The sequence below is a fragment of the Ixodes scapularis genome, unplaced genomic scaffold, assembly GCF_016920785.2.
Source record: "Ixodes scapularis isolate PalLabHiFi unplaced genomic scaffold, ASM1692078v2 PGA_scaffold12__126_contigs__length_90152505, whole genome shotgun sequence".
Classification (NCBI taxonomy): domain Eukaryota; kingdom Metazoa; phylum Arthropoda; class Arachnida; order Ixodida; family Ixodidae; genus Ixodes; species Ixodes scapularis.
This window is the reverse complement of record NW_024609838.1, coordinates 9,365,413-9,393,036: the sequence shown is the minus strand read 5'-3', so window position 1 is coordinate 9,393,036 and position 27,624 is coordinate 9,365,413. Positions and strand designations below refer to the sequence as shown.

At 47.6% G+C, this 27,624-nt stretch overlaps 2 protein-coding genes across 3 annotated transcripts in view; one reads left to right on the top strand and one right to left on the bottom strand.

Annotated features, from left to right (window-relative positions):
• Positions 1 to 18,848, top strand: part of LOC8034411 (probable serine/threonine-protein kinase fhkB) — a 24,312-nt gene extending 5,464 nt beyond the window's left edge. The window contains exons 2-7 of the mRNA XM_029974867.3: positions 12,238 to 12,311; positions 12,579 to 12,842; positions 15,091 to 15,369; positions 16,785 to 17,045; positions 17,654 to 17,886; positions 18,104 to 18,848. Coding sequence (XP_029830727.2) covers positions 12,249 to 12,311; positions 12,579 to 12,842; positions 15,091 to 15,369; positions 16,785 to 17,045; positions 17,654 to 17,881 — 1,095 coding nt within the window. The 5' untranslated portion in view covers positions 12,238 to 12,248 and the 3' untranslated portion in view covers positions 17,882 to 17,886; positions 18,104 to 18,848. The remainder of the gene's footprint in view (positions 1 to 12,237; positions 12,312 to 12,578; positions 12,843 to 15,090; positions 15,370 to 16,784; positions 17,046 to 17,653; positions 17,887 to 18,103) is intronic.
• LOC8034406 (mpv17-like protein 2) lies at positions 15,309 to 27,624 on the bottom strand. 2 transcript variants are annotated; one of them, XM_002409141.5, is made up of 5 exons: positions 27,311 to 27,616; positions 23,262 to 23,497; positions 21,172 to 21,300; positions 19,534 to 19,573; positions 15,309 to 15,331 (listed from the first exon to the last, which is right to left on the bottom strand). In XM_002409141.5, exons 1-4 carry the CDS (start codon positions 27,477 to 27,479, stop codon positions 19,541 to 19,543), a joined length of 567 nt encoding a protein of 188 aa, XP_002409185.3. In that variant the 5' UTR covers positions 27,480 to 27,616; the 3' UTR covers positions 15,309 to 15,331; positions 19,534 to 19,540. The 2 variants fall into 2 exon arrangements, with proteins under 2 accessions (XP_002409185.3, XP_029830729.2); XM_029974869.3 differs by lacking the exon at positions 15,309 to 15,331 and adding an exon at positions 15,957 to 16,070 and having other exon boundaries at positions 27,311 to 27,624.

Sequence of the window (27,624 nt, the reverse complement as noted above, 5' to 3'; positions counted from 1 at the left end):
GGGCTGTCGCAAGAGGCAGTTTGGACCGTCCAACGACACACAAAACCTTGTCCCGTGGCCCTTTATGTAACTTGCCCCCTAGTCTAGACGTTTCTTCATACCGCGGCAAATCGGGAACCATTTGATATGTTAATTGTCATTTTGACGTTCCTAATTGACACACATAGAAAAAAAAAATGTTTGAAAAAAAATTGATTTTCAGCAGTTCACTCTCGTAACTCTTGAAACGTAAGAGTCAGATTCCAATAGGTTTAAGGCAACCTTAAGAAAAAAACCTGCTCGTGCAATTTTTACGAATCGCATAATTACCGAACGATAAGGACAGATTGATTTTTGAGTGGATATTGATTTTTGAGTGGCTATGCATTTTTTCGCCTGGGTGATAAGAGTTGTCGACTCTCCCACCACCAATGGCAGTTCACCATTGCTAGCCATTGGCTATTGAATGGATAATGACAGATGGTAGTGGTAAGCTGATTCAAAGGGTTCAGCCATACCCCTGGTCATCCATGCCCTTGCATCCCATCCACACAATCACACAAACAAATGTTTACTTTCCCGTAAAGCACTTGGATCATAATTATTGCAATCCACAGAGGAGACTTGGCGAATGATAAGGCAGAAAATCGGTCTAGGATTAAAAATTAACTCTTGGGTGTGGCACTGAGCACGAGCACGTGAAACATCGTGACTTTGGGGACTTTATGTTTAGGTTCACACACATTTTCTGTCTAATGATTCCCCCAACTCCTTCTGTAGATCGCGGTGATTGGCTATACAAGTGCCCTGCGGTTAAGCGCACTCATAGGCACGTCTTAAGGTCATCCAATGGCAGGATAGCTTCACGCGAACACAACCCACCACAAACCATATACAGTTGCGATTAACAATAACAGCTACGCACCTTTGTGATAATGTTCGAGGGAATGTCGGAACAAATGTTACATGCTCACAGCGAGATGACGGCAAGAGGGAAAGTTGAACATTGTTACAGCCTGTAGATTGCCTCTGCAAGTATAGGGTTTTATGAATTAGGAGGCTCGCCGTGAAATCAGCTGGAAAAATGACCGCTTGCACGTAACGCATCCAACATTTTGTCCAAGGTGTATTTTAGTGGTGGATTTTACTTCGTAACATTTCAAGGTGTGCACCCGTTCCTGTGAAAATACTTGAACATCCTTGACATTTCTAACGACTGGCCCCATTTCGCAAGAACGGAGCATCGTGTGAAGTGGAGCCACTTCTGCACTTCACACGATGACATCCGCATTCCTTCCTCCCTTTTTTTTAGCTTCAGTGACGGGTTTCATTATACTCCCTGTCAGCTGTCGCTTAGAAAGACAATGGTCGCACACAAGAAAGTGCCCAGTAAAACAATTACCACGCAGAAGGTTCGCCTCGGACCATGAACCTACACCACAATGATCAAGGGTCAAGCCGGTCAAGTACGGTCAGTGAAAGATAGCCGAAAATGACTCCCAGACGCCGCGAAAGAAACGGTATAATTAAGCATGCAGTGTCGAAAGACCGTTGTTCCCGCACGACGTTCTCGAGACGGTGAACCAGAAATGCCCGTGGGGCACGTCTTTAATGCTATGGTCGGTCATTCCGACGCGCGCCTCTCCTCTTCCACTTCCTCGCTGACCATTTCCCGCTGTCGTCTGCTTTCGTTTTGCAGACGCCGCAAAAAAAAAGAAAAAAAAAAGCACGTTAACGCGAAGGACGCGCGCACACGCACGCACGGACGTGGACAACCGGCAGAAGAAAGAGGCATCTCGAAATAGCATCCCCTCAAGACTGTCGGCCCAGATAACAGAGAGTCCTTCCACCGCACGACTCGCTTCCTAATAAGACACCTGTGCTCGTCTTCGGTCTTCGCCGAGGATCGCTGTCTTTCCGTTGAAGACGTCCGTCGTCGACGTTGTACCGTCTGCCAAAACCGGTGACAGTCGGTATGTCAGGAAGAAAAATGAATAACGGATTATCTCGGCGGCTCCTTCTACGCCGCCGAGGAGTTCCCCGCTCCTGGTAGGCCAACTTTAACCGTCGTGCCGCCTCAAAAACAAACAAACGAACAAACACACGAACGAACAAACAAACGGACACTTCCCTTTTAGGCTACTCCCGCTTTGTTTGTTGTTGCTGTCGTTTCGCTGGCTGTTCTTGCTGTTGCTCTTTGTTAATGTTACCGCCGCCGCTGCTTCGAATTCCAGAACCGAGAGAAAAAAAAAATATTAAAAAGACAACAGGGCGGGTGAATACCGCCAAAAGCAAGAGTGGTTCGTGCGGCTCGACGCACGCGCCGCGGCAGCCCTCGGGAGCAAATGGACACGTATTTTTGTATTCTTGTTTTTCTTTTGTGCCTTGTTTCCTCTCCCGGGCCACTTTCTTCCTGTCGTACTTTTCCGCTTTTTTTTCTTCTTATTCCTACGGCGGTAGCAGAATTCCGCTTTGCCTACTGCAACCTGCCCAGCTAGCCGCCTCCTTGCCTTAGCTAGCCGGTGACCTGCCAATGTCTCGCGCAACGCAGCACCCGGTCCGGCTAGCTGGCTGGCCTACTTCGGAAGACGTGCCTTTCTGCCGGCACCTCAAGGAAGAAACACATTTTCGCGAGCGAAAAAAAAAATATATATATAAGCACACCTGTGTTCAATGGCAAGCTTCGACTTACGTTTTGCACTCCTTTCTTTTCTTAACCCCTTGGAGCCGATAAGCGTCTCTTCGTGCGATGCCTTGTAAGTCGTTATTCCCGCATCAGACGTAAAACACAAACGACGTCCTCAAGAAAACCGAAAGAAACAACGCTGCCCATTTCAGCGGGAGATCGATTTCCCGGGCGCTGATTGATCGCTTGGTTGGTTCCAAGAATTACCCGGAGAACGAACTCTGTGCTTCCTTTCGTATCGAGGCTTTCCAGATATCAGGAAGTGACGCTGTCTTGGCTACGTTTTAGTGCCGTGCGTTTTCTCATTATTCTCGTAATTCGTGAAGACTAGGAAGCCTGTTTTCTCTTGTTTTTGTTCGAAGCGTACAAACGTGTTTGAGCGTCACGTTGCGATGGAGGTCAAATACGTCCTTGTCAGTGTACGAAACTACGGAGACACACTTGGTCCGGGAATCCAAACCTGCGCTATCGTTGCTTGTGGAGTTGCGAACCACGCCATTCCGGTTCCCATCTTCAGCGTCTCTTGTGCAACTCTAGCAGGCAGCGTCCGTAGATGATGGACGAACACTTTCATCTTTCACCGCACATAGAGCAGGTTTCACTTGTTCATTATCTTTCTGTTGTTCGCCGGAATTGGCTGTCCCCGTGTTGGAAAGTGAACTCAGAGTCTTCTCAGAGTGTAGGAATGACCCGTAGAACACTTGACTATAAATGGCGCTGGCCGCTTATCTTTGGAGCAGCGAAGCCCAGTTCTTCATGGCCTTCAAGACGAACCAACGCATTTGACGACTGACGTCGGTGTGTTATGAGGGCCATGATTAGAACATTTTTGTCATCAACCCAAATGCGCTACACGAGAAGGTACACTAATAATTGAACGTAAGAGGTACTCATGCCTGGTCGTCGCAATCAGCTGTGGATAGAGAACCCCATATCGTCTGTCAAGAACGATGGCTTTGACGGCACAAAAAGGAACCTGGTAAAAATTCGCTCTGAGCATGCCCCCAACATCAACTCGCACAGTTATGGCGGATGGTGAACACCACACTAGCAGCACAAAATTTTCAGCATGGCATCTTAGCTGATGGCCATCCCCCAAAGGCACACCGCTTAAACGTACCATGCTACACTATGCAGACAATCACCTTTACTCCCGTCCATCAGAACGAATGTTCCATCGCATTAAGCTGGTGGTCATCCCTTTTCGTTCTTGCCGAGGAAAACAAACTCGGCCGTGCGAACTTAATGCTGTAGGCCTTGTCTTTTGGGTAGTACTAGCACAGCAGCAAGGCCGCCACAATGGCCGCCGATGTGACTTCAACGTAAGCCATGGCGTTTTCTTTGCATTGAACCATAGCGTGTCCGCCTTTCCTTTGAGCTTCCACTACGTCCCGACGCCACGCTCAGAGGCGCGGTGCGATTCCGATCAAAGAAGCGGGGGAACTTTCGCCCTGTGTGCCGGGAACTAAACTCATCACCGGCATGCCCAATCGCCGTGTCTCCGGAGTGGCTGTCAGACGGAAAGTCCAAGTGCAGAGAACAGCATCGCGAAGTCCCGGCGGGTGATCCGTCACGCTGGATGAAATTGCCAAGGCCCGAACCAAGGTCGACCTCAGATGCGGTTCCCGACGGCGGCCAGACGCATGGCGCCGATGAAACATCGAGGTCGCGAGCTTCGAGAAGCTCGGGAGATTGTGCCGCCGCACGTCAGAATCTCCGCGCGCCGCCGGTCACGGAAGATTGCCTTGGAAGCGGGAACAAAAGGCGACCAACCAGACCCACTCGACCGCATTTCGTGAGACTCGCAAATAAAAACCGACATCTTCGGAAAAAAACACACAAAAAAACAGAAAAACATAAAGGACGAGACAAAAGTAACGAGACGTCTACAGACATGCTGGAAGCATACATGAAGATGCTTCGAGCATGCTCCAGGCCGTGTCCGCACATGATTCTTTTCATCATGGCTGCAGCGAACAGTGTCTTTTGTACGATGTATCAAAGCAGTGGGAGCTACGGCTTTACGGTGCACTATGGTTCAACTGGTACACCTAGGGTGCCTACATGTTTCCGCTAGCGAAGGACCCCAGAATCAGTACCCCTAGGTACACCGATTCTGGGGTCCTTCGTTTTCTGGGAAAACCCGATATTTCCCCATGCTTACTACCCGAGCATTTTTTTCCCCCTTTAATTTGGAAACTGAATTTCACCGTTTCCTAAATGACTCTGTTCGGAAAATATTTTCTAGGAAGCAAGGAGTGTGTACCTCGAAAACGCTTCCGTCGGCTTCAGTGAACTTCAGTGACATATGTCAGGCCTCCAACTGCCGCTTTTGTGCCCACTGTGAAGTATTTTTTGCCCTTCTCTTTCTTACAATAAGCGCAAGAAAATATAACAGTGAAACAAGAAGATTAAGAAAGATTGAGAGTGAGATTGGATGGGTATCACCTAGCTGATATTTTGGTCCTGTCGAATTGAAGCGATATTGTTGTGAATTGAAAATGTATTGCGCAAGCTGTGATTTTGAGACCGGACAGGTCTAGGATGGAGACAGAGATACTGCGCATGCAAATAATTACGTATGCAACAACAGTTTATGAAAATGGGAAAAGTCGAGGTGAGCTTTTATACCATGTTCCAAATTGTCTACTTTGACTTCAATGTAAAAAAAGGAAGAAAAAAAAACGTGTAACAAAAATTGGTTACTGCTCTTTATTGTTAGTTACGCATAAATATGTATGTATAAATATATGCATAAATATAACCTAAAACTCCCGAATTTCGTAATATTTCTTTGAATGAAAGAGAAAATATGGTAATGGTTGGGGGGGGGGGGGGGGGGGGGGGGGGGGGGCAGGCGAGCTGGTGAATATAACCATGTTGAATTAACCCGAGACTGGGTAGAGAAGAAACATCAAAACGTAGAAGAGACGGAAAATAGACAGGACGACGTTTTTTCAACCCGATTTTTCTTTGATTACCAGCTTGAAACAATACGCCCAAATTTTAACCCTCCCCCCCCCCCTCCCCCCCGCCCTCTCCCGGTCCCCCGATTCTTAAAAAATATAAAACCCGAACACGATGGGCCAGCCATATCAAAATCACACTAATACTTCCAATTACAAAAAAAAAAAAAAAAAATAAAAAAAAACCTGTAATTTTGAAAGTTTTGAACGCAGGCGGTTTTATATTCCAGGAAGGACAAAGACCCAGCTGGGTCTCAATCTGCCTTGTTTCCACGCGAGCAGGGAAATTCGCCCACATGAACACTCCCGTTCGTGCAACTTCATCATTCATCCGGACCTTGATTTAGCGGTATTTCGCTACTGGGTGTTAGGTGTCATAGCACATGCCCACATTGTCTTTCCACTACGGGCCTTAAAGCTTCACGATACAAGCTGCTCAGCGCTGCAGCAATCTAGCAACCGCACCAATAGTGCGGAAAACTACCGAAGCGTCCTAGCTGGCGTGCAGCAAACAACGGTGTGGCATGATGCTTACTGGTGGCGCTGTGGAATTTGTTACCACCCCGAAAGTGCAAGATCATGACGGTATATGATGCTGTTTGGCAGAGTGACGGCGGCGCCTAGTTAATATTAATGCTGGACACTCATACTATGTGCGGCACCGGCCAGGAAGTCAGGTACGCGCGGCTCTGCGTTTTTTTTTTTTTTTTTTCATTTTCGCGTAGTCATTACTTTATCGAATTGCAATGTCTTAAGTTACCATCTAGAACTTCGTCTGCGCTACAGTTCACAGGGCGGGTGCCCCACCGATATACCATCCACCGTGGTGCTGGCTGATCCTTGACCGGGGAGATCAAGGTTACTTAACCAAGGACACCAACAATCATTTATCAAAACAGCACCACGGATCCTTGATCAAGGACACCAATGACCTTTGACCAAGGACCCTTTACCAAGGACAATAAGGTTGCTTGATAAAGGACACCAAAGGTCTTTGACAAAGAACACCAATAATTGTTGACCAAGGTATACACCAAAGATTCTTGACCAAGGAGGCCACAGACCCTTTTAATAAAGTAACCAAGATCATTGGTTGAGAACACCAAGAATCCTTGACCAAGAACGCCAAGGACTTTCGACCAAGGACAGCAAGGGTCCTTAACCAAGAACATCACGAATCGTTGACGAAGACCACCAATGATTCTTGACCAAGACAACACCGGGAAAACTTAATCAAGGACACGGAGGATCCTTGATTAAAGGAACCACGTGTCCTAAACCAAGAATCAACAACCAAACCATTGGCCAAGACAACACCAAGGGTTCTTGACCAAGGACACCAAGGATCCTTGCCTATAATGACACCGAAAATCGTTGACCAAAACAACACCAAGAAACGTTAAACAAGAGCATCAATGATCCTTGACCAAAGACACCAAGATTCGCTGACCAAGACCACACTAAGGATACTTGACCAAACATTAACGCGAAGTATTCTTAACCAAGACATTAAGGATCATTGACCAAGCACACCAAGAATCCTTGACCAAGTGCACCAAGGACTCTTGACCAAGGACATCAAGGATTTCTGATCAAGGGCACCAAGGACCCTTGACCAAGGCAACACCAAAGATCCTGAACCAAGGACAAAATATCCTTGACCAAGGATACCAAGGATCCTTAACCAAGCACACCAAGGATCCTTGACCAACGTGACCAAAGATCCTTGACCAGAATTACAAAGTTTGAATAACATAGTAAGCAGTCGGTAAATCAATTCACAACGTCAATCTAGGCAGCAATAAGGCGGCTATCGAGCCACCCTTCCAGCCACAAATGAGCATGATCCATTCGGACGCGTCAGCAAGGACTGGGAGGAACAGACCGTAGATAAAACGCCGAGCAACCGAAGCATATCCAGTTACTCTAACGCCGGCCATGACGTGGAAATTCCGGCGCCAGAGCAAGGAAAAGGAAGCGAGAAGGAAAAGTGACCACGATTTGGCGGTAACGGGGGGCGTTAATGTCCGCACTTGGACCAGAAACTCGCCAGCCGCGGACCACACCTGCAGAAGGTCGCTCCGCAAGCGGGCTTAATGGGCGTCTACAAGGTAGAAGGATGTGGACGACGGCATACGGCCTGGGGCCTGCTAACGACCGATCCGGTCTTGTAGGAACCGACCAGGTGGAAGATGGAGGAGATTGGCAATGTCCGCAAGCCGAAACCGAGAGTGCATGCCTTCCGGGCCGCCTGTACACCTTTACGTAGCAAACAATTGTCCTTTGACGCAGGCATTTTTCTCTTGCTTCGGAATAATCGACTTTATAAAGCGCATCTAGGGACGTGGTAAACACAGTCCTTTGGGCTGTGGGACGTTGTAATTTGCTTACGCAACTACGAGGTTTAATAACCTTCTTCAGCGGTATAGATGTTTTATTGCGCTTGGGAAATTGCGTATGCATCAAATCTGACCAAACAATCTGTATAAAAGGTATCGTGATATTTGGTTAATTACCTGTCTGGTCGATGTGGCCTAATGTATTGTTTTACGTGTCCTTTTTTTTTTTTTTTTTTTTGCAGTTTTGCTTTTTGGTAGGGCCCGCCTTTCGGCTGACCTTGGTGTCTCAGGGACCAATTGTCTTGGACTTGACAGACATATTTTTTGTTTCATGTTCTACTCCATGGCACTTTTGGAGAGAACTGATGTCTAATGAGTATACATGGCTTGCACTTGGCGTCACATCAGCAGCCATTGGGGTGACCCTGATGCTGAGCGCGTACCTCCCGCAACATACACTTCACAACACCAGAGTCGTTTTTCTCGGCAACAACAGGTAGGAATGGACCGAAACAGTCACCAGAATGGGGCGAGGACGTTACGTGCAACGGTGGTTGTGACGTCACGATGTGGCGGTGGCGCTGCTGTAGGCACGGCGCGATGACCTGCTCGTCAACAGCGAGGTGGTCTATAGAGCATACGGATGAAACGCAGTGCAGTTGGTGAAACTCCCATACTAACACGGAGACCACAACCCGACGATTCATATCCTTGCACGGAGCCAAACAATTTCCAAAAAGGGAGGGTCCCTCCACCGATCGAGAGTTGGAGCCAAAGCACATTCCCTTCGCCCGTAAATGGACGACGCAAACGCGCGACAAAGGGCAAACAAACGGGCGCGGACCTCAGAGAAAACACAGTCGAAAGAGTCACGGAAAACCCATTGTCGACAAACGGCCCCCTGAGCCACAACTGCCAAACAGCATCGTGGTCAAGAAAGAAAGGGGTGCGAGCAACGCGCGTGCAACCCTGTCTGCTATTATTACGTCACAGCGCGCAGACGCCATTATAGCGGGCCGGACTGCATGGGAGACCGAGTCGAGCAAACACCGCGCCCACGAGTTAAAAGGCCTCCCTCCAACTCCGCTCCGGCAACCTCGATACTCTGTCACGAAGGGGAACGACGGAGCTAGTTCTCGGTCGGGAGCAACGCCGCTGGGCCAACACGAAACTAGACGTGAAGTCCTTCGGCAAATATGCGCTGCGATATCGTTGGACATCAAGGTCGGTTACGTGGGCTTCCGTTTTTGTTTGTTCGTTTTTTTCACGCGCATGCCGGTTACGTTTGCCCGAGCAGATGTTCCCTCCCGATGTACCGTGCGTTGTCTACTACCTGCTATTGCTATGCTTCGTTCACCCTCAATTTGACAGTGCGATGAGAGCTACGCGTTCGCCGGAACGATCCATTGCCTCCCTTCCATCACCTGACCTCGCATTCTGCAGGTGGAATGATTATTATGATGATGATGATTGCAAGTTTAGTGGCACAGCAACTAAAGCCATTATGTGCGATACAAGTTTGTTTTGTTTTTTAAGAGGTTCTAACGGTCTTTAAGAAGCAGTAAGTTACAGCTGTTGCGAACGATCAACTTTATTTAAAAGGCCACAGACACGCTGGAATGGTACAAAGGAAAAAATATGAATGACATGGAAGGTGATCTCTAAAGAGGATCGGCGTTGAGCATCCAAAATATAGCCAGAGCTTTACCAGTTCTCAGGGGCTTTCACAACCGCACCAAAGAGCAAGTACACATGAATCGGACGGGAGCGATAGATGAACGTACGATGGGTCCAACAAGCACGTATTTTCCACTGCATTGTCAGCTTGGGGTTGAACGGAGTACTGGCTGTACTGGCGACTCCAGCTGGAGTCGCCAGTACGGCACCTAGCGGCTACAACAGAAACCTGTTGCGGCAGGTTGGTTCTCCAGACCCTTAAAGGGATACTGAACCAAGGAATTTGGTGTCCATAATAAGTGGCGCACGTTCTTTCCACGAGCCAGCAGCCGCCGGTGTGCGCGAGCACACGCAACAAAAATGACGTCACAGACCTCCATTCGTGGTTGAGATGACAGTGAAATGTATGGGCTTCGGACCAAAGGAGAATAAAGACAAGTTTTTCATCTACACAGTGGTGCCTAGTGTAAAAGGTAAGCGATGAATTGGTCTAACAAGCACGTAGCTTTCACTTGTAGAGATGAAAAGCTTGTCTTTATTCTCCTTTAGTCCGAAGCCCAAGCACTTCACTGTCATCTCAACCGCGAATGGAGGTCTGTGACGTCATTTTTGTTGCGTGTGCTCGCGCACACCGGCGGCTGCTGGCTGGTGGAAAGAACGTGCGCCACTTATTATGGGCACTAAATTCTTTGGTTCAGTATCCCTTTAAAGCGAACCAGGTAGTCAGAGCACCTGGCGGTCAAAAGACAAAACCGTGAAAGTGGTTTCCAAAACACACGATGAAAATCGCCAGTATTGGTGACTCAAAAATGCGGCTTCCTGAGCTTTAAATGTACGATGTCTCCGGCGATATTGTTTCGCGCTGCCGCAGACTGTTTTAACTTTTTTTTTTTTTTCTTTTTTGAAAACGGAAAGTCGTTTGAAGCGATCTCAGATAAAGATTAAAAAGCCTTGCTAAGGCGTCGTAATCGGATTATGGCCGCGTCCAGCGCACCCCACTGAACAAGATGGCGGCGCCTGAGACGGACTTGCAAAAGTGTATATATGCTTGCAAAACACATTCAAAATCAACGCCTGCTTCCAAGGCGTTCATTTGCAAGTGTTTACGTCCGTTTTACATAGTAAACGTTTTTTTTTTGTAGTTTTAGACATTTTACAAACAAAATATTTAAGCCAAAACTTAAAAAAAAAAAAAAATGTCGGCAACAACAAGACATTTTGTTCGTGAACTCACCCGAAAAACACCATAAATCGCAACCAAACGATGTTAAAAACTTAAAAAGCCACACCAAAATATGCGCAGGGAAACATGGATGTTCACCGAAGCGTTCACAGGATGCCTTAACTCAGCCATGATCTTCGTAGTTCAAAAAAAAAAAAAAAAAAAAGCGGGGCGCTGTCAACCGTCAAACGAACTAACCCAAAAACGGTAAAGTCTCGAAGACAGGTCTGCTGTTCTGGATTGGAGGGCTGGTTGGGCGATCGCCCCAGGAAAAAATAGAGCGTGCTAAAACTATGCCAAAACAAACAGAACCCCCCTCTCTCTCTCTCTCTTATGCGTGCTTCGAGCTTCAACCGTGACCAAAACAGTGGCGAAACATCACTTTCTGACGTCTTTTGCTGCGTTATTTGATACCAGGAAACGCTGAAATCGAAACACTATCGGAGGTCGAAAAGGAAAAGCAGACGACATCGCTTTGGAGGAAGGACCGCGCTTGATAGGTTAGGGTTAGCGTATCGATGACCTCTAAGCGAGGCGGCTGCTCTTTACTCTTTTATTTGACAAAAATACAAACATGTAATAAAAGAAAGAAAAGGAAATTCAGGGTCGGGACATGTTTCTTAGACAGCTTCCTTCTGCATTTTTACACGAAGCGTGCTCTACCATACAGCAATACAAAAGGGCGCGATCGCGAATGGGATTGAACAGCGTCCTCAACTCGTAAACTTGACGTCATCCGAGCGAGGCGCACGAACTTGTTTCCACGTTCAAAATGGAAGCTTGGGCATGTTGGTTAGGCATGACGGCTAAAACGTACAGCGCAAACAGACGGGACAGAAAAGGGAGATCAAAATCAGCGATTGCGTCTTCTATTCTGTGCCGTATGTTTGCGCTGCAAGTTTTAGTTGTTTCCACGATCACGCAACATGTTGGAGAACTGTACTGTTCACAACATGGACCGATATGACGATGACATCACTATAAGTGAGCATTCTCTCTAAATTTCACAGCGGAAATAAAGCTTTTTGGGTCCTTGCCCTTATCTTTCAGGATATTACAGAAATGTACGAAGTCGTTTCTTTCAGCTAAACTTTCTGAAAGCAAGTGTTCTACCATGGGGTAATTTTTTTTTTTTTTTTTAATTTCTACTTTGTCTTTGTTATATGGAAAGCATATCTTCTGCTCCTCGTCTTATGTACGACCGCAACATTTTGGCAAATCTTTTGTTTAAAAAAAAATGCACCAGCGCTTCGTGTAGATTTCTTGCTTTCGTTTAAATCACCACAAGAATAAAAAAAAAACGATTTTTTCAGCAAACGATTTTTTTTTTTTTTATAAATAACCCCCCTTTTTTTTTTTCTTTTACAGGTGCGGCCAACATGAGACTCACGATCCTGGCGATCGCGGTCATCGCGACCTTGGCCACGGCGTCGGCCTACAAGGTAACACCATCGGCTCCTCAACTTCAAAGATACATCGACCTCAAGAGCAGTTCTCATAGACGTCTCGGGAAATCAGAGTCAGAAAACTATCACTGGCATGCTTCGACGTACCGGTCCTCTTGACCGCGAGATGGAATTACTGCAAACCCAGACAGTACCAAGCTTTCGAAAAGACATTAATACTTTCGTGGCTGCGAAATAGACAATGTACAAGCAGTCCTCCAAAACGCGAGTCATCAACCGAATGGGATTCTTGGGCGAACACAGCCCAAGCGGCAGGTGCAGTACCAGCCTGGAGGCTCTAGGGGATCCTCGGCGGCGCCCTACGAGGGCTACCAGCAGCAGCAGCCCCAGGCGCAGTCCTTCAGGCCCCAGGTGTCGGCCCCGCCCCAGCAGGGCTACGACCCCAACGCCTACCAGCCCCAGCAGCAGGCGCAGCCCCGGAGGCAGACGGTCCAGTCTTTCGGCGGGGGCCTCGCCAGGCCGCAGCAGCAGCAGCAGAGGCCACAGCAACAGGACAACCGCCAGCAGGTACCCAATACCTACACTAAAACTCCCCAATGCCACCTACAAGACAAGGCACTCACCTTACACTGCCCGTTATCTGCAATGCAATGCGTTTGTGCTTCTCCGCAGCATAGTATTGCAAAATGTGAAACGCGTTCCTCTAGAACAAGTGTGACGGGACTATTATAACTTTTTTTTTTTTTAATTCTATCGGTTCGGTATTGAAAACTTACGTTGTGTAATTTACTTTCTTCAGGGGTGGAACTCATGAAATGTGCTTGGGAGCAGCCACGGGAGCAGCTAAAACAGCTGTTTTGGAGCAGGTTGGGAGCAGCTAAAACTACACTCTGGAGCAGGCTAGGAGCAGCTTAGATCAGTTTTCATTGCACTCCAGCTTGTGTCTTAGACAAGCACGGGAGCAATTTCAGTTGTGCTTAGCAGCCCAGATAAACATGAGTGGTTAGGGACCTAGGCAGATGGGATAACAGTGTAACAGATCCGAAAACTTGGAACTCTGTGAGCCTTGATATTTTCTGAGTGGCTTTCAGCTGCTCAAAATGCAAACCAGCACCGCTTATCGCACAGTCCACACGTCCTCGACAGAGTGATTTTATATGCGAACCACGTGACGTGCGTAAGCAACGAACGTGCAGTTGCGCGGAAGAACAGGGAAACAAATTTCGAGTTTCTCATATTGCGCAACTCAATATCGCAACAAAATTCGAGTTTATCCTATTGTGCAACTCAATATCGAAGCAGCGGACTACGATTAACGGAGTTATCGTATTGAAAGCGATAAGCAGGAGCAAGGTTAACGTATGCCGAGCAGATCTACCGCTCGCGTGAGAGCTGCTGGCCGGCAAGGTTTCGGATCGGACTGCGTTTCAGATCTATCAAATCACGATTTATCTTGCAGGAATGCGGTTCCAACTTCTAACGATGAAGTGCTCAAAGGAATCTTTTGCTCATTTGTTTTCAACTGACTGACGTCCGGATCCCGGGCTTCGGAGCCTCAGGCAATCTGACGCTTAACGACTCGACCTTACCTCGACCGACTTGTTTAACCGCTTATGGTTGAAGAATAACAATCCAGAGGCAGATGGTGTAGCGCTTGGAATCCGAACCCCGAGTTTTTTTCGCACACTTCCTACTCGGGATACACAGGGAGAATAAAGAGAAAAAAAAGATTGCAAGGCCGACCAAGCTAAACGCGATCATTGTTGCCAATCGAGTCGATAGAAACCGAAACCAAGACAAAATACAATTTTTTTGGCGCGCGTTTTCCAATTTGGTGCATAATGGCGCGAGGTATTGACTGTGGCGCAGTTTCCGAAACATGGCGCAGGATGGCGCAGACAAATGCGTCTGGCGCAAAATGGCGCAAAAGAAGATTAGTAAGAATCGCTTTATGCTACTTTTAAACAGTTTGATTGGGACATGCGTGTCAAAAAATAAATTTTATGCAAAAAAAAAAAAATTTAGAGCAATATTGACGGCGAGAGATTCATTTGAAATTCTGCGCGCGAAGTCCATGACGTCACGGGTCATTCCGGAATGACTATCTCGGTCGTGAAGGCGAAGACGCTCCACCTCTCCTCCACGCGCCCGAAATGTCGAAAGAAAACAAGTGGAAAGGAGGTGACTGCCGACTAAATCGCGTCTCGCGATTTATTTTATGACATGCGTGTCCCAACCGTGGTCCCAACCAAACTGATAAAAAAAAAAAAAAACTTTTTTTAGACATTTTTTAATGTAAAAAAAAAAATGGCATGCTATATATATATCTTCTTACTATCTTGGCTTAGTACGGGCCAAGAATGCATAGGTGCAGGCATGACAACATTTCCTGATGCCAAGCAATTTCTTAGCTACTTATGTGGCTCTAACCAAAAGTTCAGTTTGTCCCAAACTCCTCAGTGAGCAACATCATTTCCCTCACTGTTGGAGATAATGACTCGAGACCAGCGAACAGTAGTCCAGTCATGTCCTAGACCCGAAAAAAATCAAAATCGTTCAGGTGAACGAATGCCGTCATCAGAATGGTCCCCTCGCAGGTGCACGATTAACGAAATTCATCCCACATAGCACCGCAAGTCATCTGGGTAAAAGAGTACCTTGCAGATGCAGAGTAAACCAACAGCATCAGCCATGCTGTCGGCGTGTCCAGATTTGTCTGATCGTAGCTTGTCCAGATTTGTCTGATCGTGGCTTGTCCAGATTTGTCTGATCGTGACTTGTCCCATCGTGACCTGTCTGGACATCCACATTGCAGACGCAGAGCGAGGAGGAGGAGGAGGAGCAGAAGCCCAACCCGCTGACCCTACTTCTGGAGAAGTCCACTTTCACCTGCTCGGGCAAGACTGACGGCTACTACTCGGACAACTCCGTCGACTGCCAGGTGTTCCACTATTGCGTGGCTGGAGCCAAGCACTCTTGGATGTGCCCCGAGGGCACCGTCTTCCACCAGGTGCACCTCAACTGCGTCCCCGCGAGCCAGGACATCTGCAACACGGCTGAGAAGTTCTTCTTTGTCAACGACTACCTCCACAAGGTGAGGCCGGACGCCACATTTCCACTTTGACATTAGCATTTGCAGTTTCGCAGCGATCAAGAACTAACAGAGTTACTGACAGTTCTTTGCAACTAGTTCCTTAGACACAGCGTGTGCTCAGACCGGTACCTGTTGGAAGTGACGGTGCTCAGAGGACACTTCTAAGCCAAGCACTCGGATGTTAGCGTATGGGTAGGTTCGCAGTTATTGAGAACCCTCGAGTGGGAAATGATTAATAGCAATAAAATGAATGTCTGGTCCCCATCGAACACAGGGGACGGGAAATCCGTGAACCTGACATAGCTTGGCTTCAAAATGTTGTGTTCTAGCAACCAGGGGGTGCGTTAGAGGTAGGAGTGCTGTCTCGGAGATTGCATCAAAGTTCCTATTCCCAGCCACCTATCGCGAGAAACTTTAAGTTAAATTCCTTACATTGTATATAAGATTAAAATCTGAAAAAAAGCAACATTATATGAGTTCATGATTTCTTCGGTTTGCGGTATGCAATTAACCAGAGTCCAAGCAAAAACCCTGACATCAGCCGTTCTTGCCAGCGAGTGACGAAATGGCCCAGTTAGCAAAATTTGAGAAAACTTGAAAACATTTCCTACTTTATTACTATTTACAAAACACAAGGCGTTGTGACTTTTGGCGTAAGGTGCGTCCACAGGTGAGAAAACAGATGATGCCATTGAAGAAAACTGAAAAAAAAAAAAAAAAGTGTACATCTGATTATTGTCTTAACACTGAGATTGAGCTCATAAGAAGCACTATAATAAGAGCAAAAAGGTACATATCATTTTGTTACAGCCAGATTTAAAATCCGGTACTGTAACATACAAAGACAAGATGAGTAGCGATACAGACGTCAGCAAAGCACAGCAGGTGCGGGAGATGCTAAAGCTAATTATGTCACAAGGTGCAACGGCCCGTGCAACGTATACCCGTATCGGAAAGTTTCTATGTTTCTCACAAACATTCAAATTGTAAAACTTCTTGCACGGTAAATTGTACCAACCCCTCCTGCTGCAACCTCCAAAAGGAGCTAAACGGTATTTATAAATACTTTCATCAATTTCCCTGCTGATATCCACTTTCCCGCCAATTTTAACGGGGAAAACGAAATAGTGTGTAGGTCACGTAACGTCAATTTTCCCGCTAAATTTAGCGAGGAAGGCGCGTGTTACTTGACATTAATCTTTTCGCAAAAATCAGCATGAAGACCAAAGTGGTGTATGGGTTACTTGATTTTGATCTCCTCACTGACCTTAGAGGGAGATGCACGGACGGACAAAATTTGGAAATCGGCAGTCTCCGTTAAAATGTATTTCACGCTTCAATGAAAGCGCGGGGACGAGGGAGGGGCTAGCCCCATGGCTACCGCCGTCCAATGGGCTCTCTCCATCCCTCGCCAGGAGCTCGAGTCCCGGGGCCCCAACAACACGGTGCAGTACGCCCAGCGCTACTACCCCGACGGCTACGTGCTGGGAGACCCCTTCACGGTGCCCTCCGGGGGCCAGCCCCAGCCCCAGGCCCCGCAGCAACAACAGTACCAGGAGCCCCGCCAGCAGCCCCAGCCCCAGCCCAGACAGAGGTTCAGGCCGGAGCAGGCCCCCAGGGGTCCCCCCGCCGGCTTCCAGCAGTACCAGCCGCAGCCGCCCTCCTACACCGCACAGGCAAGCCTAACGCTCCATTTGGGCGCACCACTTAACACACTGGCACGCCGTCTGGCGGGCACCCCTGGGACACCTCCGATCCGCGTGTAACTAGACCCGAGGTTTTGCTGTTTTTGCGACATAGTGTATCGTTCCCCATTCACACCTACTGGAATCCTCCCATTGAGAACGTCTCACCTCATCTTTGTCCCTCTGGCATTCGATCGACAACTCTCGACAGGTCTTATGTTTATTTGCGACACTGTCTGTAGTTACTGGCAGGTTGCGAAGCGCAGGGAGACGTTTCGGTTGCCCCACCTCCAGCAAGAGCTTCCTACCTTCGATGACACTTGGGCATCTTGTGGGAGCATGCATGTGGTGCCAGAGCACAGCAGAAGGCAATGTGCTGGAGGCCGGACATCCGAAAGAGACACCTTGCTGTTCTCATCCCGTCAGCGACCGCAGAATTAAAATGAAATGCTCGGATGATATTGAATGAAACGACGCGGTAATATAAAGAACCCTGGTCCTTCTAAAGGGTCGATGCACCAACGGAAGAGCTCCATCCTCCGCGAGGGGTTTTGCAGCTGCCGCATTCTCGTAATCGCGCGCTCCCCGATTCGACGCAGGCCCCGTCGCAGCAGCCGGCCTCCTCGCCCGCCCAGTTCGGAGGCGCGCAGCCCAGCCGCGGATCGGGAAACTTCGGGGGCCTTCCCCCGACCCGCGTCTACACCATCCCGGCCCAGGCCCGACCCGCCGCCGACGCCACGCCGTCCTACCTCTACCGCCAGGGTGGATCCCCCTCCACGGCGCAGCAGCAGCAACAGAGCTCCGTCAAGTACGACGATGACTACTGAGCACTGTGAGTGGGCGGCTCGGCTTGGCAGACGTGAGCAACGCGTCGTAGTGGAACGCGAGGAGTCTTAACGCCGTCACTGACACTCAAACGAAAATGTCTGAACCAGCCTTTACAAAGCGTTTCGCGATGAAATTCGTCGATATATCCAAGTGTCACGAGGAATCGGGGTAGAAACCCTCCCCCCCCCCCCCTCCCACACGCTCGTTCTGTTTCAACGCAGGACATCGACAACAAGTAGGAGCAGCATTGTCCTTCCTCCATCGTCACCCAAAACCGGGAACTTCACCTCCACGAAGCTTCCTCCGCATCCCGGATGAAGAGAGAGCCACGACAGAAAGCGGACGCCCCTGAACCACTCTCTCGATACAAAAAAAAAAAAGAAAATGCTTCCAACCGACGCAGCCCCGCCGCACACTGGACAGACGTACGGAACCACGAATTGCAAGATGCCTCCGTGCCGGCGACAGCTTATTTTTCGTTACGTTTAAGTTTTTTTTTCCCCCCTAGGTAAACACACGCACCTCTATACGTCTTTCAACTGCCGCCACAAAAATACCGATTCCGTCGGGCGACGATTTCAGGACGATACGAGTCAAATGTGTCAAAACGGCTGCACGCGAGTTGTGTAACCGTCTCCCAAGACAAAGGTCACAAGTCTGTCGCCGCATCTCGACGGAAACCACCGATGGCTTCGGGTCTGTCCTCGAAAAACGCCGAGGAATCGCCGCCAAAATAAAGAATCGCATAGCCAAGGAAAGCTCACGCTTAAGAAATCAGCTGCATAATGATTTGACCAACTAGGTCGTAGGTGTGTCTCTGAATCGAAGAATACATTTTTTTCACTAGAGTTCTTGGCGCAACGCAAACGAAGCTGCGGGGTTTCTCGTACTTCAAGCAGGGGCCACTACGGTGGCGTCGTCTTCATCTTTTCGAGTGAAAATAAATGTCTTCCACATCGTTTCTAACCATCTGTCGCCTGCCTTTCTTCGCAACCTTCCTTTCGCATGCAAAGCGTGTGCGGTGCTGCAAGCGGAGCTACCACCGAATTTTTCGCGTTGACCGGTTCCATGCCGTCCGACTATTGGAAGTTCCCGACACAAATGGCCCGACTAGCTTCGATCTCTCCGACTTGTTCAGCACACAAATCTCACAGACTTTATACTTTTCAGTCTACTGGGCTGACAAGTTCAATAAATTTCAGACGTCGTCTTAAAATTCCTACATTGAGAGATTTTAATTTTTTAATTTCCAGTTTGAGTTTTTGATACCACACGCACTTGAATGCGAAAATAATTTTTCAAAACTGTATTGCACGTTTACACTTTAAATTTCAATTCACCTATTCAAATCTTTCGTCTGTGATAGTTCTATACACATCGAACACAAATATTTATGGAAGTTCAAGCTCGTTGATTTCTGCCCAAAAGAAGTTTCCAACATTCAAGGTTGCTAGTATTTCAGAAGGGCTTATGTCGAACTGGAGCCTACGAGAGGTTTATAGCTTCCAAACCTAACCTATTCTAAACTCTAAAAACCTCAATATATCGGCAGCATCCCATGTTACCAGGAAGGAACTCAGAAGCTTGCCCAAACTGCACATGCAACCGCAAGCAAGTGCCAAATAGCAGGCCACAAACTTTAGATACTCACTATGTCCTTATTCGGTAAGTTTCTGTAGTCCTTTGGAGTCCTGAAAGAACCAAAAAGAATAGTATGCAACAGCAGCCATGGTTCACATGCCAACACAAACACAGCGGAGAAAGGAGGCACAACTAATTCGGCAGTTTTTGATGCTACATTTCAAAAGGATGGTGGGTTCTATTGTTTAAAGGTTCTGCCCACCACTTCAGAAGTAGAAATGAATGCTAAATGAACACTCCAGATGGCCAGGAACTAATAGTTAGTACAACAAACAACATCTGGAGGTTGAGTAAATGTCTTCTTTAATTTTCGTGCCAATTTTAAACGAAGTTTTGTGGCATGTTTTATAAAAATATAAATTAGTACCTAATAAGTTAAGAAAGGCAGGATATATATATGGTCCGCAAAAGCCAGACTCTGCAATCAGTTACGAGCGCCCAAACTCAGCAGCTGTCGACAAAGCCACATGTTCCTGCTCGAAACAAATGGCCGGATGTCACAACTCACAAGTGAGTTATTGTGGAGTAGCAGTAGTCGTGCAGCCCGAATACACAAAACTAACTCGTGGAGTGAAATTAAAACCCAGCTGCGAGCACGGTTTCGAAATCTAAATGCAGTTTTTCGGGCCAAAAGCTTTCACCTCGTTTAAAGGGAAAATCTGCGGCACCATATGTGTCATATTTTATAGCTCACCCTTCGTAGAACTCAAAAATGTATATACTGGATACAAGCTTTGGACATGTCCACTTGGACCTCAGCACTTCTCGAAAAAAGTTTCGAAACAAACCCCTCCCCATAATGCAAAAGAAAGTGCCTTTCTTTCCTTCTATTATTCTTATTAGATTTAATTTTGCCGCTCTTCACTATTTTCCGAGCCAATAAAAAAGCCTCAAACATAACACTGAGTCTCTGTCTGACACTTCAACAGTGCACTAATCTCTAGAGTCCAAATACAGTCTAAGCTCGTTACAAAAGACATTTGGATATAACATACCGATTTGTGAAGTTTGGTTGGTTTTCCTCTATGGCACCATTGACTCAACTTCATATCTGCTTACAACATACTCCTTTTACAACAGACCAAAATCTTGCTCGAAATCAAGGTCTTTTACAACAAGCTTAGACTGTATCACAAGAAATTAATAACTAAGCCAAGAAAGGTAAGCACAAAGATTAATGCACATCACCAGCTTTCATAATCATCTATGAAGGCTTCAGAACAGTTTTTAACACGGAACATGCAATAGGGCTGGTTTCCATGAAACGAACGCGATGTTACAAAGGAGTGTCACGAAAAAACTGTCGCACGAACAACGATCATCCTTCGCCAAATTTAACGGATGGTTGTTGCACGAGGTCGTCGGAACGACGGCGGCCACGTCTCCAGCGTGACGTTCAATACGATAACGTCACACAGCCATGGCGGCAACCAATCGGAGTGACGTCGTCCAATATGCCACGTGATCACGATACCGGCCAATGGGAGTGAAGTACCATCCACGGCACCTCACTCCAATTGGCCGGGTAAGCAATCGTACAACCATGGCAACAACTACAACGCCCGGAGTGCGTCTCGTCCTGTTCCGCTGTCATTGAGTTATTTTGTTTAATGCCCCAAACAGTTCAGCGGTCGGCCCGATTACGCACCCTGTGGAGGATGAATGAGAGGAAGATGTCGTAGACCATGGTGATCGCCGAGACGTAGAGGAAGCGGAAGCGCGGTGGCAGAAAGAAGAAATTCACTGCCTGCGCTGGCACGAAACAGCCCCAATCAGCCTGGGAAAGCAGAGATTTAAGAAGTTAGGAAGAATGGTTCCTGTTTGTGCCCTCCATTCATTGAAGGCTTCACTGCAAGGATATAATTAGCCAGCACAGTACAGCCTTAAGACCTTCATTAGGAGACTGGTTTTACATACTTTCTAATAGCTACACTCAGAAGCCATACAGTGATGTAGTTAAACATATTTAAAGTAAAATATCCATGCTGATCTAAAAAAAATCTTCCCATTTTCACACTTTTTTTTTTTTCGCACGAGACAAAGTTTTGTTTACTTTCGAGATTGAATATCTCATAAATAAAAGAGTGCAGCAAACAAAGAATTCTTGTAAATGTTAAATATAAGATTTCTTTTACCTGCAATGACTTTAATGACTCATTTTTAATTATTAGTGGAATAACTTCAACTTGTGATACATGTTCTTAGAGTGAAGCTAAAATTGTAATGATTGGCTGCACTCTGTGCTGTTTGTAGAACGTGCAGGCATACTTTGCACCATATGTGTTGATGAAGGTCAGAGTTGGGCAAAGACATTTTCTGTGAAGTGTACACCTTTTCACCCTCACCTTCACCCACACTGCCATCTTATAATCGCATGATGTGGCTACCACTAGGTTGCTTCAATGCATTACTCTGCTCTCCCCTCTCCGCCATGGCGGATGCGTTGCATTCATGTTTTTTGGCACGCTTCACTGCGCTTCTTGCCTTACTCCGTACTTATATCTGCCCAATTGCATCACATCACTATGTGTACAACTTATGCAGTTTACTTTGTGGCAGATTGCAGCTATTTTCACCGTCGGCGTACCGGATACGCATACTAGAACGTAAATGTGTGAACCATCCTCTATGGGGATGCTAAACCGGAATTCGGATTGCACAAAAAGGGGGCCACAGAAGAGTTAAACGGGACGCTACAAACTTCGAAACATCATAAGTGGACCAATAACTCAAACAGATGACCGTATTTTTGGAAAACAAAAGCGCGATCAAGCGAGCAACGTGACTTCACGATTCTCCTGGAACAGTTGAATATGAAGGAAAACGACCTCGCTTGTCTTCTCCTCGCTTTGGTTCACTTGCTCAAGCAAACAAAGCCAAGAGGAGAGGAAAAGAGAATCGTGCCGTCACATGTCTTGTCGGCCTCGTCGGCCATGTTCGATCGCGCACTTATTTTACAAAGCTATAGCCATCCGTTAGAGATATTGCCACCAGCGTCGCCGAGCAAGCGCATACGTGGCCGAATGGTTACCACGCCTGACTGTCGTGCAGAAGGTCTAGGTTCGATTCCAGTCAGCGGAATGTCCTTATATTTATTCTTTCAACTTTGCATTCTCGTAAGTTCGAGAACATTCTCGTCTGATCGAGTTCCGAATGTTCTACACGCCGAAAGTTCTATGGCGAATGTTCCAGAAACTCACGAGGGTACATAAAGGACTCCACATGGCGAGCAGAGTCAGTTTCGTCCCAGCATTCGATCCAGCTGTTTCGCCTACTTCGACACCCGTGACGCTCTGTTGTTATCTTCAGTTCTCGTTTTGTTTTGGGCACAAGTTCGCCCCATTAAACGTTTAGTTTCTTCAGTTATCATCGCCTCATCAGTTGTCATTCGTGACAACATCGCTGTACAAGTGATGTCTTGGGGTTTTGCAGCATATCCCGCCCATCGCTCCAGCCTTGTTTTGTGATCTCCGAATTTCGGTTTAGTATCCCATTAAAGGCCGGACCAGAGAACACTAGTCTTTTGTCGGGCAGAAATCCAGTTCCCAGTTTCCTTCTCCCTGTTCCCTCTCAAAGTGTTCTCTCCCCACAAAGCCGGCCCATGAGCTGCTCCCTGCAGGAAGGAGGGTCTCCCCCTTTCTTGAATGAAAAGGAGGAATTGAGGGACTCTCCTCCCTGCAGAAGTGTGGAAGACCACCAGCAGACAGAGTTGAAGGGCGATTCGGAGGTTCCACCAACCATGCAGAAGAGGAGGATGTTGTGCTTGAACTCCACGAGGCTCTGCCGAAAGGGCTTGCTGTTCAGCATCCCGACGCCGATGAAGAGGATAAAGGCCAACGGTGGACAAATCGCCGCCTCGCACAGCAGCTTCTTACCCACCATCCTCAGGCTGTGGCCAGGGAACTTCCGGTCAAGAAACGAGTACCACTTGTGGCCGCAGACGCCGAACGAGGCTCCCACAATGAACATATTTTCTGCAAAGAAAGACCCAATTATTACCATCACCATCATCGTCAGTCTACGAAACTTTGGAGCAGCGTAGAATGTGCTCTCTGCATCTCGCCGCAACACACAGGCAAGGAAGAAGTTGTTCGAAGTTTGAAGGTTCATCTTTTCAAAGAACGAAAGGTGAAGAACAAATGTCCGCACACGTAAGTGAAGTTCAGATTCAGAGAGCTGTTCTCATGCATGACGACAAAAATAGTTTTGTGCCTGTCCCGACGGCCCTGAGGGTATCTGCAGACGACAAATATAGATTTACATTAAATCTTACATTTTGAGCTGTCATCCAGCGAAACAGTGCAAAGACCAGAGCAGCGAATGAAAATTATGAATCAAAAGAGATTGATTTACCTGTCTCTATTCTGATGACGAGAACAGTGAAAATGCAAGGTTCACGCCACGCGCTCACACTTAACAGCATGCTTTGAGATGATTCTGTTTCTCTTTCTGGTTTTGGTTATAGACCAAGTCATGCCTACAAACAAACCGGAGCGCCCCTAGCGGATGCCACCGGTGTTGCGCATGCGCGATGGATTGTGGGCAAGAAGCTCGCCGTCACCCATAAACAAACCATTGGAAGGCAATGTTGTCAACGTCGGTGTGTGTCCCCGTGCTCTTTTTCGCGTAGGAATTGTTGATTCTATGTCTTCCTGGCGATATCCGACTACTTTAGTGGCCTCAGCGAAATTAACGAGGCAAGTTACACCCCAAAACTTAGCATGAATAATGTGGCATGTGGCGATTCATTCTGCGTGGATGCCGCAGAATGGACTCTGAAGCCTGATTAGCACGATGAGATTCTGCTCGCTACTTTCAGTCATGGCGTCGCTCTAGCTGCAAAAGCACGAACAACAGTTGACATGGTCACTGTCGATACTAAAAATCGCAAACAGAATCGGGCCAAGTGAATCAGGCATAACAAGTCGGTGATATCCCCTGGTAACAACTATCAACATATCCTTCTATCTACTGTTTAAACCCAGCCTACTACCCCAACGAACCTTCAAACGTAAACGTCTTCAAACAAGTTTTGGGGCCTGCACTTACTTCTTATCGCAGTTACCGGGCCCGCATTTGGTCTATGGACCACTGTCGTTTGAAAGAGCAGACAACAACACGCAGAAATGTTTGAAAGAGCAGATGACAGTTTGAACTTGAAGACGCACTGAACGGAGTCTGCAGGTGGTCTGTATAACTTGGCGGTTTTCCCACATTCATGTTGGAACAAAACAAATAAATCTGACAACCACAAGTATCCGTGAATTCAACCAAAAGTGCTTCTCGCAGAAGCAATCGTGCTTCGACAGCGTTTTGCTCTCCTTTTTTACGGCCCCTGTCCACATTCTCGGACAAACCGAGCAAGTGGAAAACACTTGAAAACTGACCTCCAAACTTTTCCCGACTCTTTTGGTATGGCCCCAGTTGCGGCGTTTTGATAAGAAAGCAGGTTCCTGTCCGGTTTTTTCAAAAACAACGCAGGAATGCACGTCCCGCATGGTGACTTCCGCCCACAGCCCACGACCGGAAGTGCAACTGCCGCGCTGCCACCACGCCGTGACGTAACTGAGCTGAGTTCGTGTATACACCAACTCAACTCTTCTACGTCACGCCGCGGTGGTGGCGCGCCGGACGCACTTCCGGTCTGGGGCGGTGGGCAGAAGTCGCCGTGCCAGACATGCATTCCTGTGTTCCTTTGGAAGAAACGAGACGAAAAACGTGCCTTCTCGTCAAAATGCTGCGATGGGGGCTTTACCAAGAGAGTCTGGAAAGGTTTGAAGATCAGTTTTCATGTGTTTTTGAACCCTCCGTTCGTCCAAGAACGTGGATAGCAGCCGTGAAAAGGGCAAACCAGACGCTATCGAACTACGATTGCGTGTGCGGGCCACAATTTGTGGTTGCCAGATGTATTTGCTTTGTTCCAACATGAACGAGAGAAAACCCCCAAGTTGTCCGGACCACCCACGGATTCAGTGCGTCTTCAAATTCACACGGCCGCCTGATCGTTCGAACTTTCGTCTGCTCTTTCAAACTTGTCTGCTTTTTGTCGTCTGCTCGTTCAAACAAAAGCGGCCCGTAGACCAAACTTTGACCCAGTGATTGCAATAAGAGGTAATTGCAGGCCTCAAAAGACTTAAGTAGGCTCGGTGTAAACAGTAGATACAAGATGTTAATTATTGGTACCGGTGGCCATCGCCTACTTGTTACGCTTGGTCTGTTCCCGCTTCCGATTTTCAGTATCGACGTCGATCATCGCCGCTACCTTTTACACTTTTGCAGCACGAGCGACGTCGCGACCGAAAATAGCTACAAGGATCTTATCATGGTTTTGGCGTCCATTCTGCAGCGTTCATGCGAATGAATTGCCGCACCTCAAATTATTCACGGAAAGTTTAGCGGTGTAACGAGCCTTGATAATTTCGCTCAGGCGATTGAAGTGGTAAGGCATTGCGATGAGGACGTAGAATCGACAACTCCAACGCGAAAAAGAGTATGCAGACTCACACAGACGCCGACAACGTGACATTCGAATGGTTTGTTGACGCGGGACGCGGTGCTTCTTGCCCGTACTCCATTGCGCGTGCGTTCGAACTGTCGTCTGCTCTTTCAAACTTGGCTGCTTTTTGTCGTCAGTTCGTTCAAACGACAGCGGCCCGTAAACCAAATGTTGACCCGGCAATTGCGATAAGAACTAAGTGCAGGCCTCAAAACACTTTTGAAGGTTGGCTGGGGTAAGTCGTCTAAGTGTAAACAGATACAAGAAGTTGTTGATCATTGTTACCAGTGGCCATCACCGACTTGTAATGCCCATTTCTACTTGCGGTTTTCAGTATCGATGTTCACTATCTCAGCTACGGTCCACGCTTTTGCAGTCCGAGCAACGTCGCGACTGAAAATAGCGAGCGGAATCTCATCGGGGGAGTCAGGCTTTAGCGCCCATTCTGCGGCGTCCACGTGAAATGAATCGCCGCACGTCACATTATTCACGCAAAGTTTTGCCTCGATAGTTTTGCTGAAGCCGCTCAAGTAGTTAGACATTGTTAGGAGGACGTAGAATCAACAATTCCAACGCGAAAAAGAGCACGGGGACTCCCACCGACGCCAACAACAACGCAATTCAATGGTTTGTTTATGGGCGACGGCGGGCTTCTTGCCCACCATCCACCGCGCATGCGCGGCGCCGGTGGCGTCCGCTAGGGGCGCTCCGGTTTGTTTGTAAACATGAGTTGGTGTATAAGCGCCGCATGTGGAGTTTTAGAGAACTGGCTTGGCTCGCCTTTTCTGTTAGATAGGCGCGCTTTTGGAAGAGCCCAGAGCAGAGCGCGCGAAAAATCTCGGAGGCCACGACATAGCTTGCAAATACTGTCACTGCTGGGTACTGACTGTTATTTTTACTTACTCGTTCCGTCTAACTACAAGCCTACAACTTCTGCGCTGTGTAACTGACACGGCGAACCGAACGCTCGTGGGGTATGTTCGCTAAAACGTCATTCGATCATGTGAGGGCCTTCCAAAATACTGGCATGGCTCCGAATCACGTCACACATGCATGCTATGTGTTCGTCCTTTCAGGGATTTCGCTCTAACAGGAACGGAGTTAACCCTTCAAAGTGTGCAGACTAAACTTGTGGCAAGCTAGACCCGACGCGATATTTCCGAAACTTACTTTTCAGCGACCCAAATGCAAAATGATCCTCCCTGACATCGAAACCAGCGAACTACATGCGCATAACTAGACGACAAAAACGGCCCCGGAAAGACACATAAGCAAGTTCCAAGTTACGTACTCGTTCTGGCCATGTCGAAACGCGCTTGTTTCTTGGTCTTGATCTCATAACTTTGCAGTAAGGCGTCTCCAGCGCACATGAATCCCGTGCCCAGCACAGCATTCGTCGCGAACAAATGCTTGGTAAAAAGCGACCTGGCGGTCGTCCTCAGCTTGGAGTACAGCGACATTTGATACTCTAGAACCTTAACGACCTTCAGGCAAGCGGGTAATGAAGAAAAATAGCACAGGGTAGCGACAGATGAGCAGGTTTCACGAGCAAGCTGACTGCATCTGCCATAAAACCACCGGCATCATCCATCATCACTCGCGCTG

Bases quoted from the DNA above. Each gene is read 5' to 3' on its own strand.
- LOC8034406 (XM_029974869.3), bottom strand. From the start codon at position 27,479: ATGTCGCTGTACTCCAAGCTGAGGACGACCGCCAGGTCGCTTTTTACC. The intron at 23,498-27,310 runs GTACGTAACTTG...CTTTCTTTGCAG, and splicing joins TTTCGACATGGCCAGAACGA to AAAATATGTTCATTGTGGGA. The intron at 21,301-23,261 runs GTTGGTGGAACC...CTGCTTTCCCAG, and splicing joins ACATCCTCCTCTTCTGCATG to GCTGATTGGGGCTGTTTCGT.